Raw genomic sequence first — 17,881 nt, 5'->3', positions numbered from 1 at the left:
TGCAAGCCACCGCGCTATCTTCGTGCGACTTCGAATCCTTTGCAAACACAAAACAGCTTATTTCACTTATACCATCCGATAATGTGGATTCAATTGTATAACGTTACTGATAGCCATTGGTGGGACGGATAGCTGGTACATGGCCTTGACACTGCATTTTAACAAGCAATTTGCGTAAGCAGTGACGTAATCGTGCCGAGTGGTCCCGCGAATAGGTCGGCATGGCCAGGCCATCGGGAAGCGATGCGTACTCCGCACGCGAGGAATGCTTTTGCTGGCACAACCAGTAACTGCAGGCCACGTGAAAACATCCAAACCGTTACTCAAACGCCGCTTTAATCGAGCCGTCTATTTCTGTCCCCGGAGCCAATAAATGACAATGGATCGCGTACCCTTTTCTTTGCAGTTTCTTCGTCCCTATCTTGTTTTCCTTCTGATCCTTGTGGTCGTGCGTTGATTGGTGGTTGGGCAAATTCTTCGCGGCTCTGTTTTCCTCTGTGGAGGATGGTCGAGGTTGGCTCGTCGATCATGTCTTTACTTCTTTCATCGGTGAGTCAGATCGTTTATTTCTTTCGGGTCGGTGATTATTCCTTGTTTCACCGTGGTTGGCCGGCTAGATCGACGAGAAGTGGTTAGTTTATCTTGCTTCTCTACTCTCCTGGTTGTTTCTTGGTGGTTCGATTTTATACTTCCAGAGCCAAGTAAACAATATGGTTGAAGTGGCTCTCCATGTGTTCCTTCTCGAGTTCATCTTGATTTATTAGAATTCTAGTTGAGATGGATCTGCGGATCTGTGAGTATTCACAAAAAGCATGGGCCATGCTCTGAATTTTCGAATTGTAACTGCATCTTTTCTCGCAAGGGCACGGCATGGGACGTCGTTCAGGCGTTGTCTACCTGCTTGATCAGGGTTGTCTGACTGTTTCATACAGCGGATCCAGGAGGAGGATGTTCCATGAGGTTTTGGATGCATGGATTTCACGATGTCTAATTTTAAGAGTATTTAGAAGTAGAGATGTTAATATGGGTGCTTTCTTATGTAGTGCTATTGCGAACTGTGGATCTGCATGGAGGTTAAGGTAAATTAGGATCTTTGTTGTTTCCTCTACTCTGTTACCTCGACCTTTGCCATGTCGGGTGCGCTCGCTTGGCAGGTCAAAAAAATAATAATAAAGGAATTTTTTTTGGTGTGTGGGGATCGCATGGGGTGCTTTTAGGCCCCGGGTTCCCCCTTCTGTGCCTTGTTCTCTGCTTTCCATCATCGTGTGCCAGATATTTATGAGAGCTCCGTCTGCCACGAAAGCCTAACGCCATTTTCGCCATGATTCAAAGCAATTCGATCTACAAATTTACAAAGGTATATATATTCATGTCTTTCATGTTCAAAAGAAATAGCATCAAGGCTCAGCATTGAAACGGCGACCAGTTTCACAAGGTATAAGATAATCTCATCCACTGATTTCACTTTGTTCTAAAATATTTGTTATGTTCTAAAGAGAGTACGGTCAAATATTAATTACGTTTTTATGATTTATTGCGTCCAATGTTCTTCGATCGTTCATTTATTACGAGTTCTCAAATAAATAATTTTTTTTTGATTGTTTCGCTTCATTAATCAACCACGTCTATCAGCAATTGCTGATTGTTAGCCTGATCTTGTCTTCACAACGATGTCCGATTTTTTTATTCACAGAAATAATATGATTATCAATTGATTTTTTAGTTTTGTAATAGTAAATTGTATCTTTGCTACCGAGTTGTATCCCTTAGGTACGCATGCTTTCGTGAACATGTATTTATAGATCATACATTGTTCGGAAGTCAAGGATTTGAAGACGAAGGTGGACTACTTTCCTTTCAGCATGGATTATAAAGAATTCCATTGGGACGCGTTGATGCTATTTGGCCGTCGTTGATTGTTTACATTCAAGTTCAATTTTCAGCTGAGAACGCAACTAATATGCTTCACCGTGAACCAGAATTGATATTCAACACATTCTGCAACAAATGCAATCTTTACCTTGTGACCCAAAGCTAACATATTGATTCATAAAGGTATAGATTTATTGGAAATTTGGTAAAATGTGCATTTAACATCATAAGTTTGATGTTTTTTTTTTGCTTCTGGTTTCTGTGTTATCATGCTCGTTCAATTCGCAAAATGTTTTTCTTGCTTGGTACTTGTTCTACAACGTGCAGCTGTAATTTTTGGTACAGATAGATTTGTTATTTGTCATTTGGTTTCAAATTATCTGAAGTTATGTAGTTGGTGGAACTCAATTAATAGTTTTGCCATTGGAGGGGCTATTGCTAGTAATAGTCACACGGCGCCTTTGCTAGGAAGAAGGGCGTAGGCTGTATTTGCACACATTTGATTACCTTATCTTTGTTTATTACGTCTTTGTATCATCTTGTAGTTTTTATATGAAGTATTATTTTTTAGTATTTATCTGGACATGTAATTAGGGAGTAAATTCATTTAGATATTTACTCTTACTGGGTGAAAAGGTTCTTGTTAAATCTTGTTTGCATTTTTGAAATTAGCTTTTTGGTGAATTCTATGGGTGGTCTGCGGTTTTAATTGTACGTCTGTTTTCCTCCCTTAAGCTCCATTTATTAATTAATACTTTGCGAAGAACAAAAAAAAGAAAGAATAAATGAACAGTTTTGACGCCATTATTAGTGAGCGTAAAACAGTGTGGTATATAGATTTGAAATATCGGTATATAAAGATTAGTGAAAACCCTACTGTTGCGGGAATCATTTTATTTAAGTATTCAAAAAATAAAGGAAACATTAGTTGCTGTGAACCACATATCAAGTGATTTATTTGTATGGTTTTGTTGAGCAGTTCAGAAAACAATGGACGTCTGAGCTATAAATTATTAATTTGTTTTATTTCGTCTGGTTACATCGGAGAGCAATATAAATAGTTGTCGCCTTGGATCTTTAAGCTCAAAGTGGTAGAGCGCTCAGCCATATATGGCGCGAGAGGATGATGGTTCGAGTCCATCAAGATCCTATCCTCTGTATTTGCTCATTTTCTCAAATTGAGTATTCATATTATTTATTAGCAATTATCTGAATGACAATAAATGGTTTTAATGTTTTTTTTCCAATTGAATATTGTTTTCTTCACGGGAAGGTGAGGCTGCAGGATCGCGTCGGCGAGGAGCATAATCAGTTAGTACGATGCGAAATGGTGATGACGATAGAGCCTCTGCTCCATTTGCTGCAACCCAGCCCAAAGTGTAAATGACTTTCGTCGACTGTAACGTCATTTCGTCTTTATGTTTATAATGTTTTATTTCCTGTTCAAACGTAAACGTCTTATTTCTACTGTGCCAAAGTCATTTCATCTTTCTACTGTGCGAAAGTCTTTCATCTTGATGTTTATAATGTCGCTTCAATTTAACTTGCCAAACTGGTTACTCGATTGCTTTGCTCTCCCTCCAGACCTACATTTGATGTGTCATGGCCAGTCAATTTCCCATAGCATAGTGCCGTAGAGGGTTCGGTAGAATTAAACTTAAATAGAAACACATTCTGAAAATGTCTGAAAAAGGATATTGTAAGCTTCTCATCATGGCTTGTGGCTCTGAGTCCATAGAGAATACTGGATACCCATTGGTGAAGAAATAGCGTTCTCGACACGGCTGTCGCGTACATCTTGTCCACTGGATCCCTTTATGCCATGTGCGTGCATAAGCAATGATGTAATTGGATCCCGCTAAGTTGTCAGCATACCATGCCATCGTCAGAAGGAAGCGTACTGTCTTCCCACGCCGTTTAAATCCAACAGTATTTTTTTTTCCCACAGGCCAACGAATTATAACGATTGGCACGCCCTTTTCTATAGTTCCCTCTGATAAACATCGCATCCCTCGCCCCTCCTCTTTCTTCCTGTCTAATACCATTTTTATTCCTTTTTTTTCTTTTTGTTTTTTTTTTCAATTTTATTTTAGTTTTTATTTATTTTTTAAATTAATTTTATTTATTATTATTTCATCAATATTTACCTCCTCTCTTTTTAAAATTATTTCCTTTTAATTTTTAATTTTTGACATATGACACATGTCAGAATTTTTCCTTATCTTTAAATTACTCATTCTTCATATATATCAAAACTTTTTTTTTTTTAAATTACACATCTTTCAATCTTTAACACAGGTTAAAATATTCATCTTCCTTTAAATTATTCTTTTTCCAATTCTTGATGTATATCAGAATCTCTTTTATTTTTAAATTGTTTAAAATTTATATATTTTTATATTTTTTTTATATATTATTATATATATTTTTCATTTGAAAAAAAAAATGTTACAATAATGCTTGTAGTGCTAGTGTCGACCTTATGGATATAGAGAGAGGTATGTGTAGACGTATGATAAAAAAATTATTCAAAAAGAATAAAATTGATAAAAAATATATAAAAACTTATTAATAAAACAAAACTAATAAAAAAAACTTAAAAAAACATGAGTGGGAGAATATGGAAAGGGTATAAAGGTAAAACATTAAGTGGGGTCGGGAGGTGAGGATATTAGGAGAGGTGGGAAAAGCAGCTCTCGTTTACTCTGTTATATTCTCGGTTCGCGGTCTATTTCATTTCTATGCGATGATGTGGTTGATTGGTTGTCGGGCGATTTGCTTGTTAGTTTTAGTTCCCGTGAAATTTGGTCGACGTTCGTTAGCTGATCATGTCTTCGGTTAGCTGATCATGTCTTCGATATTTAGTATTCAGTGTAATAGTCATTGATTTTTTTTTCATTCTAATTGTTAGGAAGATCATGATGAAACAATTTAATTTTTGTACCTATTTGTATGGGATGCGGTGGTTTTTGTAGTCTCCGCGTATTCTATGTTGTCAAAAGTCATATTGATCTGTCATTCAAAATTAAGAGGGGTCAAATATGATCTAGAGGAAATGAGACTTTGGTTAGATAGACTCAAGTTAGATTGAACTGATTCAATACATTTATCCCAAGGATTTAAGATTGATTAAACACAAGTCTTAGTTCTCGACCTTGGTAATCTCTTGGCTTCGACTCCGTCTCTATCTCAATTTCAAGACTGACTTTAATGTCATTTCCATTTCAGTCTCAACCATTGACATTCTTCATATCTCAGCTCCAGACCTCGACTCACCTCCTGGCTTAATTTCAACGGCTGACATCGACTCCGTCTCCATCTCATCTTCAGCGGTCGATATTGACTCTGTTTTCATCATAGTCTCAACCACTTCATCTTCCAGGTCTCAGCTCACAACCCCAACTCACCTCCTAGCTCAATCTCAGCGACTGACATCGACTCCATCTTAGTCTTAAGATTGTCCCCTTCACCGTTTCCACCTTAATCTTAGTGATTGTATATGATTCCTTCTTAGTCCTAGCAATTAATGCTGGCTCAGTCTTGAGTTTTGGCAACGTCTACTTGGTTCAGTCTCAGTTTCCAACATCGACCCTACTCAACCCACAACGTTATCTACATGACTTGAACTCAATCGTCAACATTTTTCTAGCTCAATATCGGGTTCCGGAAATGACTATCTGGTTTGGCTTCAGTTACCGACATCGTCCCTGACTCAGCTCTAGATCCTAGCTTCATCTACTCTCAAGGTCATTCTAAAATAACTTCATTACCTCATCTCCTCACATGTAGCAGTCTACACCTCATGTGACTTGCTTAAAGCACGTGAAAGGCAATGTAACCTCCTCATCATTAAGATCATTCCTCCACAATATTTCATGTAATGTGGCATTGGATGAATGGAGATATAGTTACTATGTTATTAGAATTGGTTTCCTAGATTTTCTTCTTCAAACACGTGATGTTTCATGGATGGAAATGTTGCTAACAAATGTCATCTCCTCATTGGCTCATATGAGGATGATGGGAAGGGAATATACAACGTCTACATGGAATTGCCCTTCGGATAGCTATCCAAATTCTAGAGAAGATGAGTACAAATGAGCCTCAACTCCACACCCTACAGTAAGTTTTCTTCTTCATCATCTTTTTCTTATTGTTGTATACTACCTTATGCAAATCTTGACTTAAGCGTTGGAGTGGCATGCCTAGACTCCCTAACATCAATCTAACTCTCTATTGAAGTGTGTTTCAGAGGTTCTTCATCATCGACACTAGCAATCTCTAAGGGATACGTGAGTTTGATTATTCTTTGATTGATACCTTAACCATCCATAGTATTTAGCCGGAACAATTTGACACTGTTTGTGAGAACTCTAAGCTAAGATATTGTGATGGTTAACACAAGAAGGACTACTGCAATTGTGATTCCACGAGAGAAAGAAATCATGGCGAAGTGGCAATAGTCACCCAAGAAAACATTAATGAGATAATTTCCAAGGCATTGCAAGGATGGCTGGAACATACATAACCACGCAGTTTATATAACACAGCTTACCCGACTGGACATAAATTAATAAAATAATCACGCGGTTAATATTCAGCCCACACGATTGTATTAAAAGCACAGCAGGAAAACGAAGAGAAAACTTACAATTCACAACTAAAGTTTACTAGCCAATTAAGCTTACACAACTATAAGATCACGATAGCAAAACACCTCGAATCAAACTCCAAACACAGACAAATTTATACAAAACTAAAACAGCTGAATACTAAAAATATACGTAAAGCGGAAACAAAATCGATAAATGTCCTCAGATATGATGTGGGAAGTGGGACCGGCAGTCGGACTCTCCAAGTATCCATGACTCATCTATCTGTTACCTGGCGAAAGAAAAATCATTTTATGGGGTGGTGAGTATTAGAATTCAGCGGGTAAGGAAAGATAGTGCATGAACATAATATACAAATAGAAAGTGAACCAAGAGTATATAATTTTATAAGAGGAATAACAGATACTAAAATAAAATTATAATAAATGCTTATATCTGAAATCATATCTTAGGCTAGTAATATTAGGTCAGAAGCAGTACTAATCTGCTATAGTACTGCTCATAACTATAGAGGAAATATTTAAGGTATATATAAACTTTCAATAAGTAAACCAAGGACTAAACACCTACAACAAGGGTATATCTCAATATAAGCAAGCATAGCAACATAAGTGAGCAACAACAGTAAATAAGCAATAACAGCATATGTAAACAGCAGCAGCCAAAACAAGTATAACAACAGTGTATGCACGGATGATCACTCCCGCCCATCCCTCTGTACCATGACCCCTATATGGTCGAGAGGTCGGGTCAGTGACAGACTGTACACCACTCCAGCTACCACTCTCGCGAGTGGTCGAGGGGACAATTGCATAGTAGTTTACTAGCTACATCTGCGACGGGGTCCCTGCTGCTCACAAATCTAGCTATCACTATCTATGAGTGACTGAGACGAAGCACGACAGGACAAGCGACATCAACTCCAGCTACCACTCTCTCAAGTGGCCGAGGATGCGGCCTTGGTCAACGACTCTCTCGACCGCAAGGGAGAATTTATCGTTGATATGCATGCCATGATATGATGCGCCACATACAACAGTCATCATACAAATATAAGCAGAAATTAGGTATGCTACATGAAGCTAGCATGCTCAATACGGTACATAAATAAACAACCGTCATAGCATATAAAAATGGTATCTAGTATCTGCTACCTATCATGGGCAACAACAAGAGACTATATAGATATGGAAATAGATCTCAAAAATCATGTGGAAGTATCTGTTGGTGCAACCTTAGGTCAAGATTGACCTGGTTGACCTGACTCGAGTTGACCTGACTCGAGTTGTATTTTGATGTTTGACTTAGGAAGATTGTTGGTGTAACCTTAGGTCAAAGGTTGACCTAGTTGAGTTGTATGTTGATGTTTGACACTCGTGGAAGAGTTGTATTCTTGATATGGGACAAGAATAGATGTTTGGGAGATTATTGGTGCAACCGTAGGTCAAAGTTGACCTGGTTGACCTGATTCGGGAAAGAGTCCAAGTATGGAGACTTGGCAATGGAAAAGTCAAAGCAGGGAACTTGGCACTAGAAAAGTCCAAGTATGGAGACTTGGCACGGAAAAGTCCAAGTAGGGTGCTTGGCACGAGGTGGAAAGTCCTGGTGAGTGAAGCCAGGCAGTGGGAAAGTCCTAACTGGGATGTTAGGCAGTTAGAAAGTCCTGGTGAGTGAAGCCAGGCAGTGAGAAAGTCCTAACTGGGATGTTAGGCAGTGTGAAAATCCTGGTGAGTGAACCCAGGTGAAAATCCTGGTGAGTGAAGCCAGGTGAAAGTCCGGGTGAGTGAAGCCAGACAAGGAAAAATCCAGATGGATCAGGGATGATCGGACATCTGGTGTTGAGGAAAGTCCAAGTAGGTCAAAGGGATTGACCGGACACTTGGCGGGGAATTCTAGCAGGTCAAGGGAGTAACCAGATGCTAGGAATGAAGTACCAACAGGTCGAGGTTGACCGAATGTTGGTTTGGAAGGCTTGTGACTTGGTTTGGGCAAAAATCAAGTCACTAGTTATCTGATCGATCTGGTGACCGATCAAGATAACATCGATGTGCTTATCGATCGGTATCGATCGGTCCGCAGATGATCGGAAGGTGATCGTGAGCCACGAAGATGCGATCGGTCCGGGACCGATCGAACTTTCGATCGGTCGTGGCGGCGATCCATTGCGGTTGATCGGTCCACGCATCGATCGAGTACGCACAGAATGTTTACGTAGACGCCGACGGTTCGGGGACCGATCGGTAGCCTGATCGGTCCACGAGCCGATCGGGGTTCTAAGCTGCAACGCAACGCCAGTTTCTTCGGCTTCTTCTTCGGTATAAAGGAGACGAGGCATCTTACGTGCTACTACTTCTTCTCTTCCGCTACAGAGCTGCTGTTCGGTGATTGAGCTTTGTTGAGCTCTTCTTCGAAGCTTCGCGTGAGCTTCTTCCTTCGGCTGGGACTCCGACTGAGCTGCTGCTGTTGCTTTTTCAACAGTCGACAAGAAGGCAAGGGTTGTTTACATTTGCTGTGTATTTACTTCTTGCTTCTCTTGTATTTGTACTCCTTATCTTGCTGTTGTAAGAAGTAGTTGTGGCGAGGTTTCTCCACCCATAAGGAGCTCATATTTAGCCGGTTCTCCGGGGACTCATCCACCGACGGATTGGTAGGCTTCGTCCACCTTACGGACACGCCGAGGTGTAGGAGTTCATCTCCGAACCTCGTTACATCGGTTTATTTTTTTCTCCTTAGTTTCTTCCTTGTATTTCAGCTGCGACTAACCCTAACTGTAGGAAGAACGCGAGAATTTGGGGCGGTTATTCACACCCCCCCTCTCTAGCCGAGTACGAACGATCCTAACAGTATCAAGCGCAAGAAAAATGAGTAGAGTCAAGGTAACATAGTCATTATCCAAAAATAGTTCATACACCAAGTTCAAAAAACTATAGAGTCAAAGTAAGAAGTACCCCGCCTTTATACGTAGATCATATCCAGAATCCTACGTCGAGACGCTAGTCTCGAATCTAAGTCCTGCAGTCACATAATGTATTTATCCAGTTACATATGAAGTAAATATCTAAATAACTCCCCACCTAATTCGAGTAATTCGAATAGAACAAGATTATGGATTAATCCTCCAATTAACCTTAATCATACTACAACCTAATTAGATTAGGTCTATACATGATTTATCTCCAAAACTCACCCAAATAAACACATTATTTAATCAGTGTCTTAAATCAACTAGGCATAATTGTTGGAACCCCAAGGTGTTTTGATGTGATCAAATAAAGCTAAGTTAGGTCTTGCGTTGTTTAACCCTTGTGTCTAAGTGTGCAGGAGCTTAGGAACACAGGAAGTCGAGCGGAAGACGCGGCTAACGAGAAGGACGGCACGGGGAGAGAGCCGACAGGCTCGGTGCGTCCGAGGGACGAGATGTCCGCGGAAGAGTACACCGGTGGACGAGAAGAGCGTGCGCGACGCTCGAGGGACGAGAAATCGGGAAGGAAGGCTGCTCGAGGAGAAGGTCGGAACATGGGTTCGGGTGAGCCCTATTCCGGAAGGCCGAGATCACCCAAGCTAGCGGAGCCGGAGCGAACAGACCCGGACCGAGACTGGGACTTGACGGAGAAGTGATCCCGGATAAAAAGTCAACCATAGTTGACTTTTTACTTCGGGGCGCCCGGAACCATTCCGGGCGCCCGAAGCATGATTTTGACCAGGATCGCGATTTTCGCAATCTGATCGTTGGGGGATAAAGTTTATCCCCCGGGGGCGCCCGGAACCCTTCCAGGCGCCCGGACCAAGACTATAAATATAGCCTTGGTCCAGAAGCAATAATCAATCAAGAAAAATTACTTGTAATCCAGTGCTTTCATTTGTGTTATTTATTTCTGTGCTTTCAACGCTGTAAGAGGCTACTCCGCCCAGAGGAGAATCAATTAGTGCGCCGTCTTTGCCTTGGATTAGCAATCCTCTGATTGCAAACCAAGTAATTTCTCTGTGTCTATTTTCTGTTTTAATTAGTCTCTGCCTTTTTAATTACAAGTTCTTTTAAGTTAGTTGAATATCCGAGAAGGGTTTTTGATTTTATTTTGTAGGGCAATTCACCCCTCCCCTCTTGCCGGCCTCCAAAGGGACCTACAAGTGGTATCAGAGCGAGGGCGCTTCAGGAGGACTAACCGCCGATCGAAGCATCGTCCCACCAAAATTCGAGGGGAACTTCGCAGACTGGAAGCGTCGTATGGAGGTATTCCTAAAAATAGATTTTGAAATTCGATTTATTATGAAATATGATTTTGTACCTCCAATAGATAAAGATGGAAAAGAAAAAGAAGAGAGCGATTGGACAAAGAAGGAGCAGAATGAGTCGGTAGCAAACAGCCGTGCGGAACATCACCTGCTGAGCGTGTTACCGCCTCAAGAGGTCAACCACATCGGAAACTATTTATCTGCTAAAGAACTTTGGGAGAAGTTCTTGGAACTCCACGAAGGCACGTCCGAAGCAAAGCTCGCTAGAAGGGACATCCTCCGCAACAAACTAATGAACATCCGTCTGGAGAAAGGTGAGAAAGTAGCCGGTTTACACGCAAAGGTAAAAGAACTAGTTACTGGTCTCGAGAACCTCGGTGAAACGATAACAAACCGGGACACTATACACTACGCGCTCAACGCGTTTCCAAGAACTCCGGAATGGACATCAATCGTCGACGCCTACTACATCTCAAAAGACCTGGAGGTAAGCACTTTAGAAGAGTTGTTTTCTACTCTTGAATTGCATGAAACCAGGTATGCAGGAATGACAAAGGATACAACCCAGACTATGGCGCTGAACGTAACCCAGAAGGATGAACTCGAGTCAGACTCCAAAGATGATCAAGAAGCATACATGATAAGAAATTTTAAAAAGTTTTTTAGATCTAATAAATTTAAAATGCAGAATAAAAGGAATCAAAAAGGTGGAAGAAAGGTGCGGTGCTACCAGTGTCAGAAGGAGGGATACCTAAGAGAAGACTGCCCAGAACTCAAAAAGGCCAAAAGGAAGTCTTTCAAGAAACACAACCTAAAAGCAACTTGGGACGACACTTCTTCATCCGAATCAGAAGCTCACGAATATGCCGGAATAGCACTAATGGCAAGCTACGATAGACAAAGTATATCAGAACCTAGCATCAATGAAGGGGGAGCGACCTCGGATGAAAGCAGTGAAGCAGGGGGAGATTCAGGCTTCAAATCCGACATGGTAAGTGAGGTATGCCTCTTACCCCCGATCGCTTTACTTCGGTATCAAAGCTATGACTAAATCCATGTATAAATTAGAAAATAAAAATGCCAAATTAGAAAATGAAATTTTAGAAACAAAGAGAATTTTGGCAAAATCATGTCTTATAGAGGATTTTGAAAAATTGAAAATTGAAAATGAAAAACTAAAAGAAGAAATAGAAAGATTGAAAAAATCTAATGGTTCAAATATTCCTACTTTTAGAAATTTAAATTGGTATTATAGATTTCATCAAAGTCAAATTAGTAATATATCAAAAATCTATATACCTAGGAAATACTTGGTTAATCCTGTAGGTAGGAACCTTTACTGGATTCCAAAAACCTGTTTAACTTAAAATTAAAGTCAGACTTAGCATTTTCAGCAAGGAAATTAAACAACTAATTTCTTTATGAGGATTTGTCTAAGGAAGTGGTTGTTGCTCCAATAACCAAGAAGGCCTAGTGCCTCGCCACGACCTGGAAGTCAACTATTGAAATGAAAAGTTTAATTGACTAACTGAAAAACATTAATTTAAATTACTTAATGCTTTAAAAGAGTTATTCAATTTGTGTTAGAAAATAGTTAAAAACTTTCTAACTTAACTTAGAAATTTTTTATTATCTTAGAAATTTTTATGAAAATTGACTTAGAATTTTTTTTAAAGTTAACTTTTTTTTTTATAAATTGCCTTATAATTTTTTTTAAAAAATGATAACACTTATGATTGTTCTTATCTGAAAAAAAAAATTTTCAAACGAAAAATTCTGAAGAGTGTCTTTACTAAATATTTTACACTTAAAAGTTCTTGTTTGAATTTACCTTAGATTTTTTTTATAACCCCAATTTTTATGTGATCAAAGGGGGAGAAGTATGTTAAGTCTAGGGGGGAGGTACTATATAATTTTTCAATTGAAAAATATTTCGACTTATTTTAATATAAATTATTTTTTATTGCATATGGTTACCCTAACTTAACTTGGGTTGCTCACATCAAAAAGGGGGAGATTGTTGGAACCCCAAGGTGTTTTGATGTGATCAAACAAGCTAAGTTAGGTCCTGCGTTGTTTAACCCTTGTGTCTAAGTGTGCAGGAGCTTAGGAACACAGGAAGTCGAGCGGAAGACGCGGCTAACGAGAAGGACGGACTCTGTGCGTCCGAGGGACGAGGTGTCCGCGGAAGAGTACACCGGTGGACGAGAAGAGCGTGCGCGGCGCTCGAGGGACGAGAAACCGGGAAGGAAGGCTGCTCGAGGAGAAGGCCGGAACATGGGTTCGAGTAAGCCCTATTCCGGAAGGACGAGATCACCCAAGCTAGCGGAGCCGGAGCGAACAGACCCGGACCGAGACTGGGACTTGACGGAGAAGTGATCCCGGACAAAAAGTCAACCACAGTTGACTTTTTGTCCGGGGCGTCCGGAACCATTCCGGGCGCCCGGAGCATGATTTTGACCAGGATCGCGATTTTCGCAATCTGATCGTTGGGGGATAAAGTTTATCCCCCCGGGGGCGCCCGGAACCCTTCTAGGCGCCCGGACCAAGACTATAAATATAGCCTTGGTCCAGAAGCAATAATCAATCAAGAAAAACTACTTGTAATCCAGTGCTTTCATTTGTGTTATTTATTTCTGTGCTTTCAACGCTGTAAGAGGCTACTCCGCCCAGAGGAGAATCAATTAGTGCGCCATCTTTGCCTTGGATTAGCAATCCTCTGATTGCAAACCAAGTAATTCCTCTGTGTCTATTTTCTGTTTTAATTAGTCTCTGCTTTTTTAATTACAAGTTCTTTTAAGTTAGTTGAATATCCGAGAAGAGTTTTGGGTTTTATTTTGTAGGGCAATTCACCCCTCCCCTCTTGTCGGCCTCCAAAGGGACCTACAATAGTAACTTAATCTCTTATTGATCACCATATCCACTAATCGCCTATTAAATCGAAGAACTAATCGTTAGTGAATTAGGTTTAACAAAAGTGGTTTGTTACCCGAATCAAACCTCTGGCTTCTTTTCCCTACTGCTGCAACTCACTGTGGCCAGCGGGGCACCCATCCGGACTAGCTGCTGGTGAAGCTATGGTGGTCGGAGCAGAGCTATACTGCTCAGCCTATTGAAAAGGGAAGGGGCAGTCTGAAGATCAACGACGACTGCATCATAGGGCACCGGCATCTCAGGATTGGTGGTTGGCTTGTTAGCGTCGGGGCTCAGTGACCGGCCGCAACGAGCAATCGGAAGAGGGCGGCATCAGCTCAGACAGTGGTGATCTCTCTCCCAGCCGACGACTGATTTAAAGAAGGACGACACCGGCTGTGGCCTCACAGACGGCACTGGTTGTGGCCTCACGGACGGCTGGCACGACAGAGGCATCAGAGCAAAAACGCGAGGGAGAGTGCACGGTACCGAGACGACAGCTGGCGGTGGGCGGTTGGTGGTGCGGCGTGGCTTGGTCGGGCGACGACGCGAGAGAGGAAGGCAGAGGTGTGCAGCGGATGAAGAGGGGTTCGGGCGGCGTCGCGAGAGGGTGGGGGAGGAAGAGAAATTGGCGTGATGAGGAAAAAAGAAACCTAGGTTATATTTTTATACCTATACTTTAATTAACTAACTTTAGGTTAATTTAATCAATCAACTCCTAACTTAATTGGGATATCTAAACGGGCTTTTACGAAGTTTATAAATTTATCCTCTTAAATTCATCATACGAGTTTCAATTAATTTCTAGAAAATTTTTAAAAATTCTTGAAAAATCTAATAAAATTATATGTCAAATAATCTTATTATTTAATTATTATTTGGGCACCGTATTTTACATTACTTGTACCCATGCTACTTCCGCTTTATATGTAATCCCACAGGCTTTACATTTGCAACGCAAATCTTCTCCCTTTACTTTAGGAAGCATCTCAAAATATCACCACCACTTTGATTTCAAGATTCTCTTTTGTTTGGCACTTCTGGAGCTGGAGGCCTTGCCTTGCGAACACATTTTTTCATCTACATCTAAATCCCTCGTAGTAGTAGATACAGCTAGTGCACCCTCTAGTCCCTCCTCCTCACTATCCTCCTCTTGATCGAGAATAATAGGCTGAGAATTCATGTTGTCGTGGGGAAAGAGAATCACGAACCATAGATCACCGTTCCCCAACCCCTCTGCCCTACTAATCCTTAAGCATTTAGCCCTAATAAATTGATCGGTAATTCACCAGACACCAGATCATAAATCACTTAAAATACTCAAAACGCCTATAAATACAATCCCACAATTGTCACTAATTTACTAAAATACCCTTCTGAATATTAGATTTCTAAATTAAAATATGAAGTCACTTCAATGAACTAGTTATCCTTAATTAGCATCAACGTTTAACTTTTAATATCTTAATATCTTCAGCCAGTAAGAAGCAGCTGCTTAGATAAACCAAGGAGTATTACATGCGCTAATCTCTCATAATCGATGTTATCTAAACTCATTAATTTATCGACTAGGGAATATTTCAATACATTTATAATTATATGTGTATAGATATTCACTAGTTGTGATTTAATCATAAATTTTTTCATATTATGAATTTTATCACAGATATTTAATATATTCTATAAGACGGATTGTCTTATGACATCTCTCAAATATAATATATGTATATTAAATATATTTATCTAATTTAATATAAGTTTTATCAAAATGATGTAGCTATTTTAATTTGTTGCAGGATCTTTAAGCTCAAAATCACAGAGTGATCGGCCTTAACATTGTGGCACTAGAGGATGATGGTTCAAGTCCATCAAGATCCTCGTACTGCTCCTATGCCGACCTTTGGTTAGACAAACAAAGGTAGAAAAATTATTTGTGATTCAAGTTTTGAAATTTCCAAACATTATAGTCTTAAATTTGCTATGAAAAAAAAAAAACAGGTCAAGACGTCTCATTGTATCTGTCGGTTATATCCAACTTGTGTAACTTTTACTGACGTTAAGTATCAAAACCGTCTTGAAAAGATTCGCATAATTCATTATGTGGACCCAAGCTGCAATATGAAAGGTGCTTTTGGTGGTGCACTCTCCACTTAGCATGATTTTGACGGTGAAAGAATGTTTTTTTTTTTTAATATCTGGCATCAGATAGCCCTCCCGGCCGGTTTAATTTCGGAGAGAATTGATTCGATCCTATGAGAAATTTTAATTGATCAGTTCAGTAAGCCCAACATCTAAGTTTGCTATCTCACTATAGTAAAATATTTTGCAATGTGTGAAAATAAAATCATGGAGTGATTACGTAGACTTTCTTGTAGCCTAGGGTAAAAATTAAGGGTGCGTTTGTACGTTTTTTATTTTTATTTTTTAAAAAATATATATTTCTATTAGAATATTATTTGATTTGTATTTTTCATGTCTATTTTTTTAAAAATATATATATATAGTATTTTTTAGAAAAATAAAAAATATCTAAAAATTATTTTTTATTTTCTAAAAAATATGTATTTTCTAAAAAATAAAAATAAAAAATGTGCCAACTAAACTAGGTTCCCACAATTGATGGATTGGAATGATTAATTCATCGTCCTTTTCCGTCATGAATTAAGCTCATTTGATGGGCCGTAAAGCCTAAATAAAAATTTTAGCCCATCAAACAAGACCCATTGGCGATAAAAGTTCAAATGCCTTTCTTTCCTTCGTTGATGCGCACGGGCACAATCAAGAGAATATTATCCTCGATCCGGTGCATGGGCATAATAGTAAATTACTTCATCAGATATTTTCTCCGAAGTCCACGGGACACGCAACATCGGTCCATCACCTCACTAATCGGACCCACTGTTGGATTGGCGACCGCCACGTAGGACGAGATAAGAATTGGGGTGACAGCTTTCCTAAAGTAGCCGGGCGTCCGCTCCTCCGCGGTAACAAAACAGCCGCGAGCGAGGCGCCCCAAGAAGGGATAAAGAAAACCTCGCCCCCCGGTAATGTCACCGCATCGGCCCGTCGCCCGGTCTTTAAATGCGCGAGGTGGAGCGTTATTGATTTTCTCGTGCGCTCAAAGGGGTGGGTTGGCTTCTCCTCCCCCTCTTGGATCTAGGGTTCTGTTCCGGTTCGGTTCCTTGTCCATGGCGGCTTCTGATGTCGAGTTCCGATGCTTCGTCGGCGGTCTGGCTTGGGCCACCGATGACTCCTCCCTCGAACGGGCTTTCAGTTCCTTTGGCGAGATCCTGGAGTCGAAGGTGACGATCTATTCTAAATCCTAGATCTAGTCTCATATTGTTTTGGTTTGTTTCTATATTTCTAGATCTGAGATCCGATCGTGCCTCTTCGTGTTTTTTGGGAGCAGATCATCAACGACCGGGAGACTGGGAGGTCGAGGGGGTTCGGGTTCGTCACTTTCCGGGACGAGCAGTCGATGCGGGACGCTATCGAGGGAATGAACGGACAGCTCCTCGATGGAAGGAATATCACTGTTAATGAAGCCCAAAACCGTAGGAATGGCGGCGGCAGTGGCGGAGGGGGTGGAGGTTTTCGAAGTGGAGGCGGTGGTGGGTACGGTGGCGGAGGCGGTGGCTACGGTGGTGGTGGTGGTGGTGGAGGATACGCTGGCGGCCGTCGTGAAGGAGGAGGGTACAGCCGCGGTGGAGGTGGTGGCAGCGGCGGTGGATATAGTCGTGAACGTGGCTATGGAGGCGGCGGCGGCGGCGGCTATGGTGATGGTGGCGGCGGCGGCGGCGGTTCCCGCTACTCGAGGGGCGGTGCGTCCGATGGGAGCTGGAGGAGTTGAACGTAATCTTTCGATGCCGTTGTCGCGCTTTGACGGATGGGCTTCGTAGTTATCTAGTCTTTGTTCTAGTTGTAGCTTGAGGGAACTTTTCAATTTGTTGTTCGCTTGTGTTCGGTTCACTTTGTTTTGCATTGCGTCCTATATGGATAAAGGTTGTGGTTCAATGGCGTTTCATGTTTGTTGATCGGCGTTCGTCCTTATAGTCTACTTGATTAATTCTGGAAAAAAAAAAAAGAAGAAAAAAAATGTTTCTTGGTCCCTCAATCTCATTGTTCTGATCAGTGTCTTTTTTGCCTTGGATTGTTGTCTACTCTTCAATCATCACGATTCTTCATACTCTCAGACTCGAGATAATGCAATAGGTAATCATTTTTTTTGGTTGTTGTTAAATCATGTTCGA

The 17,881-nt window shown here is 40.7% G+C and overlaps 1 protein-coding gene and 1 long non-coding RNA gene across 2 annotated transcripts; both read left to right on the top strand.

The window, feature by feature from the left end:
- Positions 1 to 263: 263 nt before the first annotated feature.
- LOC122026292 lies at positions 264 to 2,248 on the top strand. The gene is made up of 2 exons (XR_006124097.1): positions 264 to 960; positions 1,044 to 2,248. It is a non-coding gene; the product is annotated as an uncharacterized LOC122026292 (long non-coding RNA).
- A 14,468-nt stretch (positions 2,249 to 16,716) lies between these two features.
- LOC122027887 (glycine-rich RNA-binding protein GRP1A-like) lies at positions 16,717 to 17,645 on the top strand. Its single transcript, XM_042586904.1, has 2 exons — positions 16,717 to 16,933; positions 17,041 to 17,645. Exons 1-2 carry the CDS (start codon positions 16,820 to 16,822, stop codon positions 17,479 to 17,481), a joined length of 555 nt encoding a protein of 184 aa, XP_042442838.1. The 5' UTR covers positions 16,717 to 16,819; the 3' UTR covers positions 17,482 to 17,645.
- The last annotated feature ends 236 nt before the right edge of the window (positions 17,646 to 17,881 follow it).

Source organism: Zingiber officinale, chromosome 10A (assembly GCF_018446385.1).
Source record: "Zingiber officinale cultivar Zhangliang chromosome 10A, Zo_v1.1, whole genome shotgun sequence".
Taxonomy (NCBI): domain Eukaryota; kingdom Viridiplantae; phylum Streptophyta; class Magnoliopsida; order Zingiberales; family Zingiberaceae; genus Zingiber; species Zingiber officinale.
The sequence above is the reverse complement of the archived record's forward strand: the minus strand, read 5'-3'. Positions and strand labels throughout refer to the sequence as shown.

Bases quoted from the DNA above. Each gene is read 5' to 3' on its own strand.
- LOC122027887 (XM_042586904.1), top strand. From the start codon at position 16,820: ATGGCGGCTTCTGATGTCGAGTTCCGATGCTTCGTCGGCGGTCTGGCT. The intron at 16,934-17,040 runs GTGACGATCTAT...TTTTGGGAGCAG, and splicing joins GCGAGATCCTGGAGTCGAAG to ATCATCAACGACCGGGAGAC.